Genomic DNA, 24,204 nt, shown 5'->3' on the forward strand with positions numbered 1-24,204 from the left:
CCTCCATCCTTCTGCACAACTGCTTTTATCATAGAGTTTCCTCTGAAGGTCGTCTCTCTCTTCAGTCAGGTGGATGTTACTGGTCTGTAACTGGTCTCTCTCTTCAGTCAGGTGGATGGTACTGGTCTGTAACTGGTCTCTCTCTTCAGTCAGGTGGATGTTACTGGTCTGTAACTGGTCTCTCTCTTCAGTCAGGTTGTTGTAACTGGTCTGTAACTGGTCTCTCTCTTCAGTCCGGTTGTTGTAACTGGTCTGTAACTGGTCTCTCTCTTCAGTCAGGTTGTTGTAACTGGTCTGTAACTGGTCTCTCTCGTCAGTCAGGATTTTGTAGCTGGTCTGTAACTGGTTTCTGGTGGAGTCAAAATAGAGACTCAGTCCTATGATCCCAGCCAGTAGGAGAACACACAGCAGCCCCAGACACACTGCAGCAGCTCTGAAGGGTCTCCTCTCTGAACTCTCAGTACCTGACAGCTGATCACTTGCTACGGTCTTCGGGGGGGCGTCCTCTGTCCCAGGGCTGGGTTCAGGGAGTCTGAGGGTATCTGCACTGACGTAGATATCCACAATCCTCTCCTCCACCTCTCCTCTGTCGAACTTGACCTTTTTAGCCATGTCAGGCTTGGCATAGATAGCATCAGACATCTTTCCAATACTTTTTGTTCTAACTTTACCTCAACACTGTATATGGTCTCTTCGTGTATGTCGCTGTGTTAGCATGTGTGCCAGACTGACAACTGAATTTGATACTGTTTGTGATCTCAGCAGGCAGGGAAGTGTAAAAAGAGGAAGATGAGGAAATAAACAAATGGTTGTGGTTGTGGGATGAGAATTGTCTGTCTGTGCTAGGTGTGATTGTATCGTTCTCATTTGCCTCAACAACCTGTTTGTTGACGTAGTCAGCCATCTCAACTTCTTGCATGACTATTTAATCTGTTTATATTTGATTTTGTAACTTTAACTGTACCACATGCTCTGACAGTGATGTGTGTGAGGGTGTCTGCATTGATGTAGATATCCACAATCCTCTCCTCCACCTTGTCACACCCTCCACGTCCTCCTAGTCTGTGCCAGTGCCTCCCTCTCTCCTGTCTGTCTTTGTCTGTCTGTGTGTGTTGTGTTGTGTGTGTGTGTGTGTGTGTGTGTGTGTGTGTGTGTGTGTGTGTGTGTGTGTGTGTGTGTGTGTGTGTGTGTGTGTGTGTGTGTGTGTTTGGAATATTCTCTGGGTCCAGTGTTGACACTCGTGTTGACAGGCACCATGTTACTGGACCTGCTCTGCTTGCAGGTTAAACACACAAGGCTGTGTTCAACCTGTGCTGTAGAACTGGTGGCATGGCTGGAGGTGACCTTTCTAAAGGCAAACTACTCTGTTAGTGTTAGGCCATCACTTTCTATTGGTAGGTTTTTCTATTAGAGAAGTTCACAAAATGGTGATGATGGCTTGAAACATACACCTACCCAAACAGGTAGTCTACAGCTGTAATCTGGAACAAGATAGAAATGTGTGTAATTAGACCTGGCTGTCGTGGCTGGCCCCTGTCTCACAGTGTTATCTGTTATGCGACACACATGTACACTGTGTGTGTGTGTGTGTGTGTGTGTGTGTGTGTGTGTGTGTGTGTGTGTGCGTGCGTGCGTGCGTGCGTGCGTGCGTGCGTGCGTGCGTGCGTGCGTGCGTGCGTGCGTGTAAATGTAAATGTAAATGTAAATGTAAACGTAAGTGTATGTGTGTGTGCCTGTGTGTTTGTGTGCTGGCTCGGCCCACTTAAACTGTCATATTCACCACTCAACTAGATGTCTCCCAGCCTGGCCAGAAACAGACACCAACACACGCACACACACACACACGCATGCATGCATGCACGCACACACACACACACACACACACACACACACACACATATATATATATACACACACACACACACTTATTAAAGTAAATGAAAGTAAATGGTAGTATAGGGGTACAGGGGTACAGGTATAGGGGTACAGGCTAACCTCTCTGCGCCCCAGGCTTGTCGGAGCTGGCAGTGTGATAGCTCACACTCAACATGGAGGGAAGCAGCTCAAATTATTCCCCCGCAATCTACATCCTCCAGTGTCCACCAACATCCCACACCTCCCACACCCCAACCCCCCACACCCCACCCCCCACACCCCCACCCCCCCACACCGCCACCCCTGCATTATAAACAGTGAGGGAGGCAGGACTCTGAAGGGTATGGTTGGCTAACTCTATATCCATGTTTCCTCAGCCTGTTTGAATAGCTGTCCATATTTGAGCAATACTGTCTTTCTGGACAGTCAGGAAGCCATAGATGCCTAGTCCTCTCAGTGTAATTTATATTTATTTAAAATTAGTTTAATTTGTAGTGTGCATGTCCCATACCCATTTCACAGCCTCTAGCCTCATTGCCTCTTAGCCTCGCGTAGCGTATATAATTTATTGTTGTTTTTTGCTATTTTGCAAATTTTTTGATCATATTTTACTTATATATTGTTTTTTATGTGCCATGCACCAACCTCACCAAGTCAATTTCCTGTATGTGCAAATATACTTGGACAAATAAAATAATTCTGATTCTGATTCTGATTCTGATTCTGATTCTGATAGCTGCCCTTATTCAGGTGACCTGACCCACTTGCTTCTAAACACCTCTGACACTGTACTGCACACACAGAACCAAGGGGTCCAAAAGGGGTTAGTGATTCTCCTATAGGGAGACACGCTGAAGAACAACACATTGGTTCGAGCTGTCTAACTGTGAAAGTGTGTTGACATCAGCCCACTACTCTCCTACTTGTCCTCCCATCCAGCTTCAACAACTGCAGTTGGAAAACGTGACTCTTCAACGTGATTAAACTGAAGAAAGACGTTTGAGGACTCACTGGAGGGTGGTGGTGGTGGGGGGGGTGGGGGGGGGGGTGAACGCAGGTGTGTCAATTTCATGCTCAAAAAGCCTCAGGACATTTCACACATTACGCAAGAGACCAGGAGTGCCACTACACTACACTAAACTGCAGCTATGCTCTCCCCCTCTCCCTCCCTCTCTCTCCCCCTCTCTCTCCTCCTCTCTCTCCCCCTCCCTCTCGCCCCATCACTCCCTCACTCTCCCTCTCTCTCCAGTCCTCACCTTGTTCTGCAGGGTTCTGAAGGGTTCTGAAGGGTTCTGAAGGACCCCTTCCCTCCGTGCTTATTCCATACATTTCCTCATTCTGTTCCATGCATTACAATGAGCCCATCCTCCGATTTCTAACTCCACCAGCCTCAGCTGGTGTAGAGGTACTGAAGCAGAGATCTGCTGTAGGTTCAGGCACCGCAGCGCATGGAGATACCCAGGCAGGGGTTCTTTTATGGATCCTCAAGGTGAAGGTGTGGGGAGGCTGGGGGGGCTAGGGGGGTGGGTGTGTTTGTGTGGGTGTGTGTGTGGGTGTGGGTGTATGCGTGTGTATGTGTCTGTGGGTGGGTCTGTGTGTTTGTGGGTGTGTGTGTGTGTGTGTGTGAGTGTGTGTGTGTGTGTGTGTGTGTGTGTGTGTATGTGTGTGTGTGTGTGTGTGTGTGTGTGTGTGTGTGTGTGTGTGTGTGTGTGTGTGTGTGTGTGTGTGTGTGTGTGTGTGTGTCATTGATGTTTCTCAGGAGAAGCGGCATTTGGCTTATTTCTGGAGGGCGCTACTTTCATCAAATTTCTGTGCTTGAATTATCTACGGAGTGCCACATTCACACACACAGCGTGCTGTCCGCACACATGCACACACGCACACACACATACACACACACACACACACACACACACACACACACACACACACACACCCTGCTGTCCACACACACACACAGGACATATTGACAGGTGAGTCAGAGCTGACTGACCTTGTCATAGAGACCCTCCCTCTGTGGTGCCTGATAATGACATGAAACCAGACTGTGGACCTCTACTGCCCCCCTGTGGTAATCAGTGATGCCCTCATGACTACAGTATGATGTATGTCATGCAGAGATAGTGTAAGGCAACTACTTATTTGTATTGATAAGATAAAACATGTAAGTAATCATTTGAAGGATTTGAGGCAAGCAATAATGATTCATATGATTTACTGTATTATGCATCTGGAAACCAAAGAGTTTCCATTCAAGTTCAGAGTGACCTTTCAGACTGTGGTTTTAAGAGTGAGAAGAACAATACAATCGCACAGGCGATCAGATCTCGGGCCGCTACAACAACCGCTTGTATTTTTACTATTATTACTACTATTCCTCTTTGTACACTTCCCTGTCCTCTGAGGGCAACACCAACAGTATGAAAATCAGTTGTCAGTCTCAGTAAGAGGGTGTGGGTGAGACTCTGAACCAGAGCTTGTGATTGACAGAGAGCAGGGGAATGGAATGAGAATAGATCGTGGAGGGGTGACAACAATAAATGCCGTCAACTGACCCTTCTATAGTATTCAGTACAGTGTATATAGTAACCAGCTCAGTCTGTATTAGTGATGTGCAGTTTACAAACAAATTGTTGTTTTTTAACTACTCTTTAGTGATTCAAGTGAGTCAATTCACCATACTGACTGAATCACTCTTTTCGTCTGGCTGAAAATGCAGGCAAGCACAGCCCACAGTCGCAGAATTGAGTGAATCAAGTTGTTCGGGGCACCTGAGTGGCAGTTAGTGCAAGCTCTGACGTTCAGTAGTCTAATCATATGCATTGTGACAGGCAAAAAACAGGTTTATAACACTTATACTAGAGAAGTTGGATGATTTTGTTTGTAAAATGCTGCACATAATTTTATCAGAAGAAAAATACTTACCTGAGTGGTGAGTCTCTCCCTCCTTGGTTCCATTGTTCTCATTTGCCTCATTTGCCTATTTGACATAGTCAGCCATCTCAACTCCTTGCATGACTACTTAATCTGTTTATTTTTTTCTATTTCTTCCTGGTATGATGTCACGGTTGTGTGTTTTTCTGTCAGTCATTGATAAATGTTTTGTACAAGCCTTCTTCTTTTCCAGTTCTTCCTGATTGACTTATAGGCTTGTCTAAGGGAACAGCCCCTCCCTACTTGCAAGCAATGGTCAGCCCCCGAACCCCTGCCAAACCCCAGCCCCCAAACCCCACCACTCCACTCTTCCACCTCGGCTGGCCGCCTGGCACCGCCGCCTCTACGTGGATGCAGCAGCCCCACTACTCGGTCACGGCTTTTCACTGTCCTGGCGCTCCGCTGGTGGAATGAGCTTCCCACTGCTGTCATGACTGCAGAGTCACTACCAATCTTCCTCCGTAGATTGCCCCTCCTAATGACCTCTTCACCCCCACTACCCCTCTGTACTAACCCTACCCAAACCCTAGAGACCTCTTCACCCCCACTACCCACCTGTATAAGTTTCTCTCCTGTTAATAAAAAATCCTTCTTCTAGCATTGTGACTGCCTATGGCCCCTGGTCCAAGCATTGATTACTTTTTCTCATAATGACTGATGGATAGATGATTCACTTACTTAAACAAATGTATTTGTTGTAAGTCGCTTTGGATAAAGGCGTCTGCTAAATGCCATAAATGTAAATGTAAATGTCGAAGTGGATTTGTTTTTCTTCATTTTATGGGCCATAAAGTCTTTCATAAGCAAGCATTAGAGAACAAAATTGAGATTGTTTTTTTTATCTTGTTTTTCTGTACAAGTACAAACACATGAGAGAGAGAGAGATGAAAGGGACAATGGGTCAAGAAGTGAGGTCCGGTCAGTGGTCCAGGTGAAGAAAACCAATTTAATTCAGATATCTGGGAGTTTCACATACAGTATTGACAAGGTACAATATGATGCTTTGCTCAGCTTAACAATATGAGCACTAACTTCTTATACTATATTCTACCAAGGGTCCTCCTTATGGGACGACTCATTATCAACTTATCATTATTAAACACGTCATACATTTAGATGGAAAGTCACAAATCAACAGCTGCATAGAAAATAGGTAATTGAGATTCCCCTTAATGACTTAATGACTTAATCTACAACCATTTCATCCAGCACAGTGAAACAGGAAACATCTCTAAAGTTAAATGGTTCTGTTCTTGGGGCACATTGCAAGTAATTAAAAATGTTATGAAAAGTCAAGGTACATAAAATATATCAAGCAGCCTAAGTAATGAAAATGCATAAGCAAAAATGATTCCTGAGAGAGAGAGGGTGAGAACAATTGTAATAAGTTGTGTGAAATTGCCACACATGATAAAATGTGATGGCTTTTATGAATAAACCACTTTCTCACAGATCCAGTTCAGAATTCTGCCACATCGGAGGTCATTCCATTGATCATTAGGCTTAGTTATATAACCATGCATCTCAACACAGTCCTCTCCCACTCCTGGAGATTCGCTATTGTTCGGTTCATTGTCAGACCAGTACGCTGTGGTCAGAGGTGTTCCATCCACCCATTTCCAGATCCCCTCTGTGTCTCTGTCAGTCAGACCAATCCAGACGCTCAAACTCCCCCTCAAATCATTGATAAAGACCTGTTCCTCTCTGCTGTTGATGATCACCAGGTCTGCTCCTCTGTCTCTGCAGTCCTGTCTGCTCTCATCCCAGTTTTTAGACTCAGTGGAGAGGAAGTAGCAGCTGCAGCCAAACTTCCTCCATCCTTCTGCACAACTGCTTTTATCATAGAGTTTCCTCTGAAGGTCGTCTCTCTCTTCAGTCAGGTGGATGTTACTGGTCTGTAACTGGTCTCTCTCTTCAGTCAGGTGGATGGTACTGGTCTGTAACTGGTCTCTCTCTTCAGTCAGGTGGATGTTACTGGTCTGTAACTGGTCTCTCTCTTCAGTCAGGTTGTTGTAACTGGTCTGTAACTGGTCTCTCTCTTCAGTCCGGTTGTTGTAACTGGTCTGTAACTGGTCTCTCTCTTCAGTCAGGTTGTTGTAACTGGTCTGTAACTGGTCTCTCTCGTCAGTCAGGATTTTGTAGCTGGTCTGTAACTGGTTTCTGGTGGAGTCAAAATAGAGACTCAGTCCTATGATCCCAGCCAGTAGGAGAACACACAGCAGCCCCAGACACACTGCAGCAGCTCTGAAGGGTCTCCTCTCTGAACTCTCAGTACCTGACAGCTGATCACTTGCTACGGTCTTCGGGGGGGCGTCCTCTGTCCCAGGGCTGGGTTCAGGGAGTCTGAGGGTATCTGCACTGACGTAGATATCCACAATCCTCTCCTCCACCTCTCCTCTGTCGAACTTGACCTTTTTAGCCATGTCAGGCTTGGCATAGATAGCATCAGACATCTTTCCAATACTTTTTGTTCTAACTTTACCTCAACACTGTATATGGTCTCTTCGTGTATGTCGCTGTGTTAGCATGTGTGCCAGACTGACAACTGAATTTGATACTGTTTGTGATCTCAGCAGGCAGGGAAGTGTAAAAAGAGGAAGATGAGGAAATAAACAAATGGTTGTGGTTGTGGGATGAGAATTGTCTGTCTGTGCTAGGTGTGATTGTATCGTTCTCATTTGCCTCAACAACCTGTTTGTTGACGTAGTCAGCCATCTCAACTTCTTGCATGACTATTTAATCTGTTTATATTTGATTTTGTAACTTTAACTGTACCACATGCTCTGACAGTGATGTGTGTGAGGGTGTCTGCATTGATGTAGATATCCACAATCCTCTCCTCCACCTTGTCACACCCTCCACGTCCTCCTAGTCTGTGCCAGTGCCTCCCTCTCTCCTGTCTGTCTTTGTCTGTCTGTGTGTGTTGTGTTGTGTGTGTGTGTGTGTGTGTGTGTGTGTGTGTGTGTGTGTGTGTGTGTGTGTGTGTGTGTGTGTGTGTGTGTGTGTGTGTGTGTGTGTTTTGGAATATTCTCTGGGTCCAGTGTTGACACTCGTGTTGACAGGCACCATGTTACTGGACCTGCTCTGCTTGCAGGTTAAACACACAAGGCTGTGTTCAACCTGTGCTGTAGAACTGGTGGCATGGCTGGAGGTGACCTTTCTAAAGGCAAACTACTCTGTTAGTGTTAGGCCATCACTTTCTATTGGTAGGTTTTTCTATTAGAGAAGTTCACAAAATGGTGATGATGGCTTGAAACATACACCTACCCAAACAGGTAGTCTACAGCTGTAATCTGGAACAAGATAGAAATGTGTGTAATTAGACCTGGCTGTCGTGGCTGGCCCCTGTCTCACAGTGTTATCTGTTATGCGACACACATGTACACTGTGTGTGTGTGTGTGTGTGTGTGTGTGTGTGTGTGTGTGTGTGTGTGCGTGCGTGCGTGCGTGCGTGCGTGCGTGCGTGCGTGCGTGCGTGCGTGCGTGCGTGCGTGTAAATGTAAATGTAAATGTAAATGTAAACGTAAGTGTATGTGTGTGTGCCTGTGTGTTTGTGTGCTGGCTCGGCCCACTTAAACTGTCATATTCACCACTCAACTAGATGTCTCCCAGCCTGGCCAGAAACAGACACCAACACACGCACACACACACACACGCATGCATGCATGCACGCACACACACACACACACACACACACACACACACACATATATATATATACACACACACACACACTTATTAAAGTAAATGAAAGTAAATGGTAGTATAGGGGTACAGGGGTACAGGTATAGGGGTACAGGCTAACCTCTCTGCGCCCCAGGCTTGTCGGAGCTGGCAGTGTGATAGCTCACACTCAACATGGAGGGAAGCAGCTCAAATTATTCCCCCGCAATCTACATCCTCCAGTGTCCACCAACATCCCACACCTCCCACACCCCAACCCCCCACACCCCACCCCCCACACCCCCACCCCCCCACACCGCCACCCCTGCATTATAAACAGTGAGGGAGGCAGGACTCTGAAGGGTATGGTTGGCTAACTCTATATCCATGTTTCCTCAGCCTGTTTGAATAGCTGTCCATATTTGAGCAATACTGTCTTTCTGGACAGTCAGGAAGCCATAGATGCCTAGTCCTCTCAGTGTAATTTATATTTATTTAAAATTAGTTTAATTTGTAGTGTGCATGTCCCATACCCATTTCACAGCCTCTAGCCTCATTGCCTCTTAGCCTCGCGTAGCGTATATAATTTATTGTTGTTTTTTGCTATTTTGCAAATTTTTTGATCATATTTTACTTATATATTGTTTTTTATGTGCCATGCACCAACCTCACCAAGTCAATTTCCTGTATGTGCAAATATACTTGGACAAATAAAATAATTCTGATTCTGATTCTGATTCTGATTCTGATTCTGATAGCTGCCCTTATTCAGGTGACCTGACCCACTTGCTTCTAAACACCTCTGACACTGTACTGCACACACAGAACCAAGGGGTCCAAAAGGGGTTAGTGATTCTCCTATAGGGAGACACGCTGAAGAACAACACATTGGTTCGAGCTGTCTAACTGTGAAAGTGTGTTGACATCAGCCCACTACTCTCCTACTTGTCCTCCCATCCAGCTTCAACAACTGCAGTTGGAAAACGTGACTCTTCAACGTGATTAAACTGAAGAAAGACGTTTGAGGACTCACTGGAGGGTGGTGGTGGTGGGGGGGGTGGGGGGGGGGGTGAACGCAGGTGTGTCAATTTCATGCTCAAAAAGCCTCAGGACATTTCACACATTACGCAAGAGACCAGGAGTGCCACTACACTACACTAAACTGCAGCTATGCTCTCCCCCTCTCCCTCCCTCTCTCTCCCCCTCTCTCTCCTCCTCTCTCTCCCCCTCCCTCTCGCCCCATCACTCCCTCACTCTCCCTCTCTCTCCAGTCCTCACCTTGTTCTGCAGGGTTCTGAAGGGTTCTGAAGGGTTCTGAAGGACCCCTTCCCTCCGTGCTTATTCCATACATTTCCTCATTCTGTTCCATGCATTACAATGAGCCCATCCTCCGATTTCTAACTCCACCAGCCTCAGCTGGTGTAGAGGTACTGAAGCAGAGATCTGCTGTAGGTTCAGGCACCGCAGCGCATGGAGATACCCAGGCAGGGGTTCTTTTATGGATCCTCAAGGTGAAGGTGTGGGGAGGCTGGGGGGGCTAGGGGGGTGGGTGTGTTTGTGTGGGTGTGTGTGTGGGTGTGGGTGTATGCGTGTGTATGTGTCTGTGGGTGGGTCTGTGTGTTTGTGGGTGTGTGTGTGTGTGTGTGTGAGTGTGTGTGTGTGTGTGTGTGTGTGTGTGTATGTGTGTGTGTGTGTGTGTGTGTGTGTGTGTGTGTGTGTGTGTGTGTGTGTGTGTGTCATTGATGTTTCTCAGGAGAAGCGGCATTTGGCTTATTTCTGGAGGGCGCTACTTTCATCAAATTTCTGTGCTTGAATTATCTACGGAGTGCCACATTCACACACACAGCGTGCTGTCCGCACACATGCACACACGCACACACACATACACACACACACACACACACACACACACACACACACACACACACACCCTGCTGTCCACACACACACACAGGACATATTGACAGGTGAGTCAGAGCTGACTGACCTTGTCATAGAGACCCTCCCTCTGTGGTGCCTGATAATGACATGAAACCAGACTGTGGACCTCTACTGCCCCCCTGTGGTAATCAGTGATGCCCTCATGACTACAGTATGATGTATGTCATGCAGAGATAGTGTAAGGCAACTACTTATTTGTATTGATAAGATAAAACATGTAAGTAATCATTTGAAGGATTTGAGGCAAGCAATAATGATTCATATGATTTACTGTATTATGCATCTGGAAACCAAAGAGTTTCCATTCAAGTTCAGAGTGACCTTTCAGACTGTGGTTTTAAGAGTGAGAAGAACAATACAATCGCACAGGCGATCAGATCTCGGGCCGCTACAACAACCGCTTGTATTTTTACTATTATTACTACTATTCCTCTTTGTACACTTCCCTGTCCTCTGAGGGCAACACCAACAGTATGAAAATCAGTTGTCAGTCTCAGTAAGAGGGTGTGGGTGAGACTCTGAACCAGAGCTTGTGATTGACAGAGAGCAGGGGAATGGAATGAGAATAGATCGTGGAGGGGTGACAACAATAAATGCCGTCAACTGACCCTTCTATAGTATTCAGTACAGTGTATATAGTAACCAGCTCAGTCTGTATTAGTGATGTGCAGTTTACAAACAAATTGTTGTTTTTTAACTACTCTTTAGTGATTCAAGTGAGTCAATTCACCATACTGACTGAATCACTCTTTTCGTCTGGCTGAAAATGCAGGCAAGCACAGCCCACAGTCGCAGAATTGAGTGAATCAAGTTGTTCGGGGCACCTGAGTGGCAGTTAGTGCAAGCTCTGACGTTCAGTAGTCTAATCATATGCATTGTGACAGGCAAAAAACAGGTTTATAACACTTATACTAGAGAAGTTGGATGATTTTGTTTGTAAAATGCTGCACATAATTTTATCAGAAGAAAAATACTTACCTGAGTGGTGAGTCTCTCCCTCCTTGGTTCCATTGTTCTCATTTGCCTCATTTGCCTATTTGACATAGTCAGCCATCTCAACTCCTTGCATGACTACTTAATCTGTTTATTTTTTTCTATTTCTTCCTGGTATGATGTCACGGTTGTGTGTTTTTCTGTCAGTCATTGATAAATGTTTTGTACAAGCCTTCTTCTTTTCCAGTTCTTCCTGATTGACTTATAGGCTTGTCTAAGGGAACAGCCCCTCCCTACTTGCAAGCAATGGTCAGCCCCCGAACCCCTGCCAAACCCCAGCCCCCAAACCCCACCACTCCACTCTTCCACCTCGGCTGGCCGCCTGGCACCGCCGCCTCTACGTGGATGCAGCAGCCCCACTACTCGGTCACGGCTTTTCACTGTCCTGGCGCTCCGCTGGTGGAATGAGCTTCCCACTGCTGTCATGACTGCAGAGTCACTACCAATCTTCCTCCGTAGATTGCCCCTCCTAATGACCTCTTCACCCCCACTACCCCTCTGTACTAACCCTACCCAAACCCTAGAGACCTCTTCACCCCCACTACCCACCTGTATAAGTTTCTCTCCTGTTAATAAAAAATCCTTCTTCTAGCATTGTGACTGCCTATGGCCCCTGGTCCAAGCATTGATTACTTTTTCTCATAATGACTGATGGATAGATGATTCACTTACTTAAACAAATGTATTTGTTGTAAGTCGCTTTGGATAAAGGCGTCTGCTAAATGCCATAAATGTAAATGTAAATGTCGAAGTGGATTTGTTTTTCTTCATTTTATGGGCCATAAAGTCTTTCATAAGCAAGCATTAGAGAACAAAATTGAGATTGTTTTTTTTATCTTGTTTTTCTGTACAAGTACAAACACATGAGAGAGAGAGAGATGAAAGGGACAATGGGTCAAGAAGTGAGGTCCGGTCAGTGGTCCAGGTGAAGAAAACCAATTTAATTCAGATATCTGGGAGTTTCACATACAGTATTGACAAGGTACAATATGATGCTTTGCTCAGCTTAACAATATGAGCACTAACTTCTTATACCCTCTTCTACCAAGGGTCCTCCTTATGGGACGACTCATTATCAACTTATCATTATTAAACACGTCATACATTTAGATGGAAAGTCACAAATCAACAGCTGCATAGAAAATAGGTAATTGAGATTCCCCTTAATGACTGAGTTTGCAGAACTCAGATGACTGCTGCAATGGTGAACAGCTGAGCTCAATCTCGTGTGGCATCAGCCACTAACCGCAAAAGATTGTGGTGTCACTTCTGCACATCTTCAACCATTTCATCCAGCACAGTGAAACAGGAAATATCTCTAAAGTTAAATGGTTCTGTTCTTGGGGCACATTGCAAGTAATTAAAAATTGTATGAAAAGTCAAAGTACATAAAATATATCAAGCAGCCTAAGTAATAAAAATGCACAAGCAAAAATGATTCCTGCTTGTAATCCATATCAACAATTTGGCCTGACCCTAACAAAAAGTGCAACAGTGAATATTTAGCCCACTGCCTAAAAGAATACCTGGGCCCAAAATAAACAACCCAACAGAAAACCTCTCCCCCAGCCTCAGACACAGTTGTTACAGCAACCCTGAGACAGGTATTAAAAGTGCACAACAATCAAAAACGTGGGGGGGGGGGACAAAGAGAAAGAGAGAGAATAAGTTGTGTGAAACTGTAAGTAAGATAGCTATTATGATTAAACCACTTTCTCACAGATCCAGTTCAGTTTTATACTACATCTTCTGTCATTCCATTGATTAGGTTTACTTCCTAAACCACTTATATCAACACAGTCCTCTCCCACTCCTGGAGATTCGTAATTGGTCGGTTCATTGTCAGACCAGTACGGTGTGGTCAGAGGTGTGCCATCCACCCATTTCCAGATCCCCTCTGTGTCTCTGTCAGTCAGACCAATCCAGACCCTCAAACTCTCCCTCAAACGAAGGAGAAAGTTCTGTTCCTCTCTGCTGTTGATGATCACCAGGTCTGCTCCTCTGTCATTGCAGTCCTGTCTGCTCTCATTCCAGTTTTTAGACTCAGTAGAGATGAAGTAGCAGCTGCAGCCAAACAACATCCATCCTTCTGCACAACTGCTTTGAGTTTCCTCTGAAGGTCGTCTCTCTCTTCAGTCAGGTGGATGTTACTGGTCTGTAACTGGTCTCTCTCTTCAATCAGATTGTAACTGGTCTGTAACTGGTCTCTCTCTTCAGTCAGGTGGATGTTACTGGTCTGTAACTGGTCTCTCTCTTCAATCAGATTGTAACTGGTCTGTAACCAGGGTGTGTGAGCCTCCTCACATTGGTCTGTGAGAAAGTTGAAGCTGTGGTTAGGTTGACAGCCTGGCGGTGGTTTATAACTTGTTCTCACCATCATCACTACATTATTCTTCGGGTTCTACTTAACTAATTCAGTTCATAAGAATTACTACCGTGTGACATTCAGTTTTTTATTCATGGAGCTCTCTGTTTGTACTTCAAGAATAATATCATGATGAGAAGTCAGACTCACAGTTGACAAGACGTAGGGAGACGTTCAGTGTGACTTGTAGAACACATATCAGCCCAAAACACACAGCAGCCAGTATGTAGATTCTTCTACCTGCAGGGGGAACACACACTCTATCCCACGTCCCTGAACACACACATAATCCTACATCAATGAATGCACACATGATCCTACATCAGTGAACACACACATAATCCTACATCACTGAACACACACATAATCCTACATCATTGAACACACATAATCCTACATCACTGAACGCACACATAATCCTACATCAGTGAACACACACATAATCCTACATCACTGAACGCACAAATGATACTACATCAGTGAACACACACATAATCCTACATCACTGAACGCACAAATGATACTACATCAGTGAACACGCACCATTCTACATCATAAAATGATGATAATGTTAGTTATATCCTAGCTGTTAGACTCAAGTGCTAATTACATTTCATTACAGTATTTACAATTTCATGTGAAATACACAATAAGATTTTTAGAATTAATTTTTTCCATTGTTTCATTGCTTTGTATCTTATGCTTTGCATAAGATATCTCGAGCCTTAATGTGTCTCAGACTAACAGCAGTTTGTGTGTGTGTGTGTGTGTGTGTGTGTGTGTGTGTGTGTGTGTGTGTGTGTATCTGTGTGTGTGTGTGTGTGTGTGTGTGTGTGTGTGTGTGTGTGTGTGTGTGTGTGTGTGTATGTGCACGTGCATTTGGCTAATCTCATATTTCGGTGCATGAATTATCTACTGAATGCCACTAACACACACAGCATGCTGTCCGCACACACACTGTGTATGTGTGCGTGTGTGCGTGTGTGCTGCATGTCATTTCATCAGAAAAGGGAGATTAGGAAATCACAGGCATGACATATGATGAGCAGTTATTAGTTACTTACCTGAGTGATGAGTGATGATGACCCTCCTTGGTTCCATTGTTCTCATTTGCCTCAACAACCTGTTTGTTGACATAGTCAGCCATCTCAACTTCTTGCATGACTACTTAATCTGTTTATCTTTGATTCTGTAACTTTAACTGTACTATCTGCTCTGACAGTGACGTGTGTCTCCTCTCTGAACTGACCTGCTGTGTGAGAAACCCTGCTGATGGTTGAAGTCTTCATCCACTAACAAGAAGGAAGCTGGTAGAGCTTACAGGGTGGCTTGTATTGCTGTCTCTTCCATATTTGATGCGTTGACATTTGTTCTTCCTCGTATGAAGTCATGGTCATGTGTTTTACAGTTTTACAACGCAATTTGTTTAAAATTTTCTACTGTATGAAGATTAAAAACAAAAGAATACCATAACGGGCAAGACGTCTGCTTTGCAAAATCAAATAAACAACCAACTGATGCTCTGTCCTGTGTCTTCTCGTTTCTGTTGTGATCCTTGTTGCTTTTACCAATGTTGTATTTTTAAATAATTTACTTGTGAGGATAAAAACAGCCAGCACTCACAGTTTATTTCTTGCTGATTGGCTTATAGGCATGTCCAAGTTTATGTTTACGTCATAAAGGCTCTCATAAGCAAGCAATAGAGCAGACAAATAAGATTTAGTTTTTCTGTACGAATACAAACACAGGAGAGAGAGACAGATGAAAGGGATAATGGGTCAAGAAGTGAGGTCCGGTCAGTGGTCCAGGTGAAGAAAATACCTTTAATTCAGATCTGGAAGTTTCACATACAGAGCATTCACAGGGTACAATATGATTCTTTGCTCAGCTTAACAATATGAGCACTAACTCCCCTCCCCCATTACACGTAAAAACTCCCACCACCAAACCTGTTTGTTGCCATCTTAGCCCTAACCCCACTGACATGTTTCACGAAAAAAACATCCAACCCCCCCTCATTAACCGTACACACAGCCACACCTGCACACATTAAACCTGAGCCTTCAGTAACAACATGGAGGAGAGAGAGATGAGAGAGAGAAAAATAAGTAAGTTCTGTGGAACATACGACAAAATGTGATTGCTACTCTGAATAAAACACTTCCTCACAGACCCACTTCAGTGTGGCACTACAGCTGCGGTCATTCCACTTATTAGGATCAATTCTTGCTAAGTGTATCTCAACACAGTCCTCGTCGTTGTAATTGTCTGGCTGTTGGTTATCCCAGTACGGTGTGGTCAGAGGTGTGCCATCCACCCATTTCCAGATCCCCTCTGTGTCTCTGTCAGTCAGACCAATCCAGACCCTCTCCCTCAAACGAAGGATAAAGTCCTGTTCCTCTCTGCTGTTGATGATCACCAGGTCTGCTCCTCTGTCTCTGCAGTCCTGTTTGCTCTCATCCCAGTTTTTAGACTCAGTAGAGATGAAGTAACAGCTGCAGCCAAACTTCCTCCATCCTTCTGCACAACTGCTTTTATCACAGAGTTTCCTCTGAAGGTCGTCTCTCTCTTCAGTCAGGTGGATGTTACTGGTCTGTAACTGGTCTCTCTCTTCAGTCAGGCGGATGTTACTGGTCTGTAACTGGTCTCTCTCTTCAGTCAGGTGGATGTTACTGGTCTGTAACTGGTCTCTCTCTTCAGTCAGGTGGATGTCACTGGTCTGTAACTGGTCTCTCTCTTCAGTCAGGTTGTTGTAACTGGTCTGTAACTGGTCTCTCTCGTCAGTCAGGATTTTGTAGCTGGTCTGTAACTGGTTTCTGGTGGAGTCAAAATAGAGACTCAGTCCTATGATCCCAGCCAGTAGGAGAACACACAGCAGCCCCAGACACACTGCAGCAGCTCTGAAGGGTCTCCTCTCTGAACTCTCAGTACCTGACAGCTGATCACTTGCTACGGTCTTCGGGGGGGCGTCCTCTGTCCCAGGGCTGGGCTTATGGAGTCTGAGGGTATCTGCATTGACGTAGAGATCTACATTCCTCTCCTCCACCTCTCCTCTGTCGAACTTGACCTTTTTAGCCATGTCAGGCTTGGCATCAGACATCTTTCCAATACTTTTTGTTCTAACTTTACCTCAACACTGTATATGGTCTCTTCGTGTATGTCGCTGTGTTAGCATGTGTGCCAGACTGACAACTGAATTTGATACTGTTTGTGATCTCAGCAGGCAGGGAAGTGTAAAAAGAGGAAGATGAGGAAATAAACAAATGGTTGTGGTTGTGGAATGAGAATTGTCTGTCTGTGCTAGGTGTGATTGTATTGTTCTCATTTGCCTCAACAACCTGTTTGTTGACGTAGTCAGCCATCTCAACTTCTTGCATGACTATTTAATCTGTTTATATTTGATTTTGTAACTTTAACTGTACTATCTGCTCTGACAGTGATGTGTGTGAGGGTGTCTGCATTGATGTAGATATCCACAATCCTCTCCTCCACCTTGTCACACCCTCCACTTCCTCCTAGTCTGTACCAGTGCCTCACTCTCTCCTGTCTGTCTTTGTCTGTCTGTGTGTGTGTGTGTGTGTGTGTGTGTGTGTGTGTGTGTGTGTGTGTGTGTGTGTGTGTGTGTGTGTTTGTGTGTGTGTGTGTGTGTGTGTGTGTGTGTGTGTGTGTGTGTGTGTGTGTGTGTGTGTGTGTGTGTGTGTGTGTGTGTGTGTTTTGGAATATTCTCTGGGTCCAGTGTTGACACTCGTGTTGACAGGCACCATGTTACTGGACCTGCTCTGCTTGCAGGTTAAACACACAAGGCTGTGTTCAACCTGTGCTGTAGAACTGGTGGCATGGCTGGAGGTGACCTTTCTAAAGGCAAAACTACTCTGTTAGTGTTAGGCCATCACTTTCTATTGGTAGGTTTTTCTATTAGAAAAGTTCACAAAATGATGATGATGGCTTGAAACACACACCTACCCAAACAGGTAGTCTACAGCTGTAATCTGGAACAAGATAGAAATGTGTGTAATTAGACCTGGCTGTCGTGGCTGGCCCCTGTCTCACAGTGTTATCTGTTATGCGACACACATGTACACTGTGTGTGCGTGCGTGCGTGCGTGCGTGCGTGCGTGCGTGCGTGCGTGCGTGCGTGTGCGTGTGTAAATGTAAATGTAAATGTAAATGTGAATGTAAATGTGAATGTGAATGTAAGTGTATGTGTGTGTGCCTGTGTGTTTATGTGCTGGCTCGGCCCACTTAAACTGTCATATTCACCACTCAACTAGATACACAGGCAGATTGAGGGTCAGAGGTCTCCATCAGAATTCTGTCTCCCAGCCTGGCCAGAAACAGACACCAACACACGCGCACGCACGCACGCACGCACGCACACACACACACACACACATATATATATATATACACACACACACACACTTATTAAAGTAAATGAAAGTAAATGGTAGTATAGGGGTACAGGCTAACCTCTCTGCGCCCCAGGCTTGTCGGAGCTGGCAGTGTGATAGCTCACACTCAACATGGAGGGAAGCAGCTCAAATTATTCCCCCACAATCTACATCCTCCAGTGTCCACCAACATCCCACACCTCCCACACCCCAACCCCCCACATCCCCACCCCCCAACAACAACCGCTTGTATTTTTACTATTATTACTACTATTCCTCTTTGTACACTTCCCTGTCCTCTGAGGGCAACACCAACAGTATGAAAATCAGTTGTCAGTCTCAGTAAGAGGGTGTGGGTGAGACTCTGAACCAGAGCTTGTGATTGACAGAGAGCAGGGGAATGGAATGAGAATAGATCGTGGAGGGGTGACAACAATAAATGCCGTCAACTGACCCTTCTATAGTATTCAGTACAGTGTATATAGTAACCAGCTCAGTCTGTATTAGTGATGTGCAGTTTACAAACAAATTGTTGTTTTTTAACTACTCTTTAGTGATTCAAGTGAGTCAATTCACCATACTGACTGAATCACTCTTTTCGTCTGGCTGAAAATGCAGGCAAGCACAGCCCACAGTCGCAGAATTGAGTGAATCAAGTTGTTCGGGGCACCTGAGTGGCAGTTAGTGCAAGCTCTGACGTTCAGTAGTCTAATCATATGCATTGTGACAGGCAAAAAACAGGTTTATAACACTTATACTAGAGAAGTTGGATGATTTTGTTTGTAAAATGCTGCACATAATTTTATCAGAAGAAAAATACTTACCTGAGTGGTGAGTCTCTCCCTCCTTGGTTCCATTGTTCTCATTTGCCTCATTTGCCTATTTGACATAGTCAGCCATCTCAACTCCTTGCATGACTACTTAATCTGTTTATTTTTTTCTATTTCTTCCTGGTATGATGTCACGGTTGTGTGTTTTTCTGTCAGTCATTGATAAATGTTTTGTACAAGCCTTCTTCTTTTCCAGTTCTTCCTGATTGACTTATAGGCTTGTCTAAGGGAACAGCCCCTCCCTACTTGCAAGCAATGGTCAGCCCCCGAACCCCTGCCAAACCCCAGCCCCCAAACCCCACCACTCCACTCTTCCACCTCGGCTGGCCGCCTGGCACCGCCGCCTCTACGTGGATGCAGCAGCCCCACTACTCGGTCACGGCTTTTCACTGTCCTGGCGCTCCGCTGGTGGAATGAGCTTCCCACTGCTGTCATGACTGCAGAGTCACTACCAATCTTCCTCCGTAGATTGCCCCTCCTAATGACCTCTTCACCCCCACTACCCCTCTGTACTAACCCTACCCAAACCCTAGAGACCTCTTCACCCCCACTACCCACCTGTATAAGTTTCTCTCCTGTTAATAAAAAATCCTTCTTCTAGCATTGTGACTGCCTATGGCCCCTGGTCCAAGCATTGATTACTTTTTCTCATAATGACTGATGGATAGATGATTCACTTACTTAAACAAATGTATTTGTTGTAAGTCGCTTTGGATAAAGGCGTCTGCTAAATGCCATAAATGTAAATGTAAATGTCGAAGTGGATTTGTTTTTCTTCATTTTATGGGCCATAAAGTCTTTCATAAGCAAGCATTAGAGAACAAAATTGAGATTGTTTTTTTTATCTTGTTTTTCTGTACAAGTACAAACACATGAGAGAGAGAGAGATGAAAGGGACAATGGGTCAAGAAGTGAGGTCCGGTCAGTGGTCCAGGTGAAGAAAACCAATTTAATTCAGATATCTGGGAGTTTCACATACAGTATTGACAAGGTACAATATGATGCTTTGCTCAGCTTAACAATATGAGCACTAACTTCTTATACTATATTCTACCAAGGGTCCTCCTTATGGGACGACTCATTATCAACTTATCATTATTAAACACGTCATACATTTAGATGGAAAGTCACAAATCAACAGCTGCATAGAAAATAGGTAATTGAGATTCCCCTTAATGACTGAGTTTGCAGAACTCAGATGACTGCTGCAATGGTGAACAGCTGAGCTCAATCTCGTGTGGTTCTGTTCTTGGGGCACATTGCAAGTAATTAAAAATTGTATGAAAAGTCAAAGTACATAAAATATATCAAGCAGCCTAAGTAATAAAAATGCACAAGCAAAAATGATTCCTGCTTGTAATCCATATCAACAACTTGGCCTGACCCTAACAAAAAGTGCAACAGTGAATATTTAGCCCACTGCCTAAAAGAATACCTGGGCCCAAAATAAACAACCCAACAGAAAACCTCTCCCCCAGCCTCAGACACAGTTGTTACAGCAACCCTGAGACAGGTATTAAAAGTGCACAACAATCAAAAACGTGGGGGGGGGGGACAAAGAGAGAAAGAGAGAGAATAAGTTGTGTGAAACTGTAAGTAAGATAGCTATTATGATTAAACCACTTTCTCACAGATCCAGTTCAGTTTTATACTACATCTTCTGTCATTCCATTGATTAGGTTTACTTCCTAAATCACTTATCTCAACACAGTCCTCTCCCACTCCTGGAGATTCGTAATTGTTCGGTTCATTGTCATGCCAGTACGGTGTGGTCAGAGGTGTGCCATCCACCCATTTCCAGATCCCCTCTGTGTCTCTGTCAGTCAGACCAATCCAGACCCTCTCCCTCAAACGAAGGAGAAAGTCCTGTTCCTCTCTGCTGTTGATGATCACCAGGTCTGCTCCTCTGTCATTGCAGTCCTGTCTGCTCTCATTCCAGTTTTTAGACTCAGTGGAGAGGAAGTAACAGCTGCAGCCAAACAACATCCATCCTTCTGCACAACTGCTTTGAGTTTCCTCTGAAGGTCGTCTCTCTCTTCAGTCAGGTGGATGTTACTGGTCTGTAACTGGTCTCTCTCTTCAATCAGATTGTAACTGGTCTGTAACTGGTCTCTCTCTTCAGTCAGGTGGATGTTACTGGTCTGTAACTGGTCTCTCTCTTCAATCAGATTGTAACTGGTCTGTAACCAGGGTGTGTGAGCCTCCTCACATTGGTCTGTGAGAAAGTTGAAGCTGTGGTTAGGTTGACAGCCTGGCGGTGGTTTATAACTTGTTCTCACCATCATCACTACATTATTCTTCGGGTTCTACTTAACTAATTCAGTTCATAAGAATTACTACCGTGTGACATTCAGTTTTTTATTCAGGGAGCTCTCTGTTTGTACTTCAAGAATAATATCATGATGAGAAGTCAGACTCACAGTTGACAAGACGTAGGGAGACGTTCAGTGTGACTTGTAGAACACATATCAGCCCAAAACACACAGCAGCCAGTATGTAGATTCTTCTACCTGCAGGGGGAACACACACTCTATCCCACGTCCCTGAAAACACACATAATCCTACATCAGTGAACACACGCACCATTCTACATCATAAAATGATGATAATGTTAGTTATATCCTAGCTGTTAGACTCAAGTGCTAATTACATTTCATTACAGTATTTACAATTTCATGTGAAATACACAATAAGATTTTTAGAATAAATGTTTTCCATTGTTTCATTGCTTTGTATCTTTGTGTGTGTGTGTTGTGTGTGTGTGTGTGTGTGTGTGTGTGTGTGTGTGTGTGTGTGTGTGTGTGTGTGTGTGTGTGTGTGTGTGTGTGCATTTGGCTAATCTCATATTTCGGTGCATGAATTATCTACTGAATGCCACTAACACACACAGCATGCTGTCCGCACACACACTGTCATGCCCTCCACTTCCACCTAGCCTGTGTCAGTCCCTCTCCCTCTCCCCAGTCTGTGTGTTCCGTGTGTGGGTGTGGCTCCAGGCTCCTGCCGGCCCATTCACGTCATCATCTCCACCTGCCGATCTACGCACCTGCGGCTCGTCTCCTCATCACCCATCTGTGTTTTATACCCTGGTTTTCCGTCCACTCTTTCCCAGGTCGTAACAGTACTTCCTACTCCTACCTGTACAGCTCAGCATTTCTAGTCTATTGATTCCTGGTTTTGGATCTACAAGTGTTTTCTGGACTGTGCTTCTGCCCACCCGTGTATCGACCCCTGCCTGGACTATTCTGCCCTGCCTACCTGCCCAGTCTACCCTGCCTTCCTGTTCACCCCAATTTCTTCATTAAATACTCTATTATTTTATACCTGTGTCCAGACTCTGTGTTATGCATTTCGGTTCACTAGTTCTGATTCGTAACACACACACCCATACATGTATGCACACGCACACACACACACACACACACACACACACACACACACACACACACACACACACACACACACACACACAGGACACATTGACAGGTGAGTCATCGCTGACTCACGTTGTCAAAGAGAGCCTTCACCTGTGGTGACTGATAATGACATGAAACCAGACCAAACCAAATAGTTTCCATTTAAGTTCAGAGCAACTAAACATGCAGAACGTGTCTCATGAAGTGAACAAAATATTCACATCTAGCACAGATGACCAGTTCTCACCACAACCACAGTATTTAGTATTTTTGCACTTCCCTTTCCTCTGAGGGCAACAGCAACAGTATCACATTCAGTTGTCATGTCTGGGACACATGCTAATGCAGCTACATACATTTACATTTACATTCATGGCATTTAGCAGACGCCTTTATCCAAAGCGACTTACAACAAATACATTTGTTTAAGTAAGTGAATCATCTATCCATCAGTCATCATAGGAAAAAGTAATCTATGCTAGGACCAAGGGGCTACTGGCAGTCACAATGGGGTTTTTTATTTCATTTATTTACAGGAGAGAAACTTGCACAGGGGGGTAGTGGGGATGAAGAGGTCTTTAGGGTTAGGGTTAGCACAGGGGAGTAGTGGGGATGAAGAGGTCTCTAGGGTTAGGGTTAGGGTTAGTACAGGGGGGTAGTGGGGATGAAGACGTCTTTAGAAGGGACAGTTAAGATGTAGCCTGAAGAGATGAGTCTTCAATCTATGGCGGAAGATAGGTAGTGAAACTGTATACACATACAGTAAGAGACCATATAGAGATTGGTAGAGAGGAAGTAACTCTATGTACGACAATGAAAGGGGAATATTTAGGCTTTCAAAACTTTTTCCAAATATGTGTGTGTGTGTGTGCTGCATGTCATTTCATCAGAAAAGGGAGATTAGGAAATCACAAGCATGACATATGATGAGCAGTTATTAGTTACTTACCTGAGTGATGAGTCTCTCCCTCCTTGGTTCCATTGTTCTCATTTGCCTCAACAACCTGTTCGTTGACGTAGTCAGCCATCTCAACTTCTTGCATGACTACTTAATCTGTTTATCTTTGATTCTGTAACTTTAACTGTCCTATCTGCTCTGACAGTGACGTGTGTCTCCTCTCTGAACTGACCAGGTGTGAGAAACAGGTGTGAGAAACCCTGCTGATGGTTGAAGTCTTCAACCACTAACAAGAAGGAAGCTGGTAGAGCTTACAGGGTGGCTTGTATTACTTGTATTGCTGTCTCTTCCATATTTGATGCATTGACATTTGTTCTTCCTTGTATGAAGTCATGGTCATGTGTATACGCAATTTGTTTTAAATTTTCTACTGTATGAAAATTAAAAACAAAAGAATACCATAACGGGCAAAACGTCTGCTTTGGAAAATCAAATAAACAACCAACTGATGCTCTGTCCTGTGTCTTCTCGTTTCTGTTGTGATTCTTGTTCCTTTTACCAATGTTGTATTTCTAAATAATTTACTTGTGAGGATAAAAACAGCCAGCACTCACAGTTTATTTCTTGCTGATTGGCTTATAGGCATGTCCAAGTTTATGTTTACGTCATAAAGGCTCTCATAAGCAAGCAATAGAGCAGACAAATAAGATTTAGTTTTTCTGTACAAATACAAACACAGGAGAGAGAGACAGATGAAAGGGACAATGGGTCAAGAAGTGAGGTCCGGTCAGTGGTCCAGGTGAAGAAAATACCTTTAATTCAGATCTGGAAGTTTCACATACAGAGCATTCACAGGGTACAATATGATTCTTTGCTCAGCTTAACAATATGAGCACTA

At 44.5% G+C, this 24,204-nt stretch overlaps 3 protein-coding genes across 3 annotated transcripts in view; all 3 read right to left on the reverse strand.

The window, feature by feature from the left end:
• Positions 1 to 641, reverse strand: part of LOC310807356 (uncharacterized protein) — a 1,488-nt gene extending 847 nt beyond the window's left edge. Inside the window, exon 1 of the mRNA XM_083673796.1 lies at positions 1 to 641. This exon is cut by the window's left edge and continues 847 nt beyond it. Within this exon, the coding sequence (XP_083529922.1) occupies positions 1 to 612 (612 nt within the window). The 5' untranslated portion in view covers positions 613 to 641.
• A 5,243-nt stretch (positions 642 to 5,884) lies between these two features.
• Positions 5,885 to 7,261, reverse strand: LOC310807709 (uncharacterized protein). Its single transcript, XM_083674280.1, has one exon. It carries the CDS (start codon positions 7,230 to 7,232, stop codon positions 6,237 to 6,239), a length of 996 nt encoding a protein of 331 aa, XP_083530406.1. The 5' UTR covers positions 7,233 to 7,261; the 3' UTR covers positions 5,885 to 6,236.
• An 8,528-nt stretch (positions 7,262 to 15,789) lies between these two features.
• On the reverse strand, positions 15,790 to 16,871 carry LOC310807465 (uncharacterized protein; the record flags this gene model as incomplete). The annotated part of the gene is made up of 1 exon (XM_083673961.1): positions 15,790 to 16,871. The coding sequence occupies one exon, from the start codon at positions 16,869 to 16,871 to the stop codon at positions 15,915 to 15,917; it is 957 nt and encodes a 318-aa protein (XP_083530087.1). The 3' UTR covers positions 15,790 to 15,914.
• Between the last annotated feature and the right edge of the window lie 7,333 nt (positions 16,872 to 24,204).

The sequence above is a fragment of the Argentina silus genome (assembly GCF_951799395.1).
Source record: "Argentina silus genome assembly, chromosome: 7".
In the NCBI taxonomy this organism is placed as follows: Eukaryota; Metazoa; Chordata; class Actinopteri; order Argentiniformes; family Argentinidae; genus Argentina; species Argentina silus.

Bases quoted from the DNA above. Each gene is read 5' to 3' on its own strand.
- LOC310807709 (XM_083674280.1), bottom strand. From the start codon at position 7,232: ATGGCTAAAAAGGTCAAGTTCGACAGAGGAGAGGTGGAGGAGAGGATT.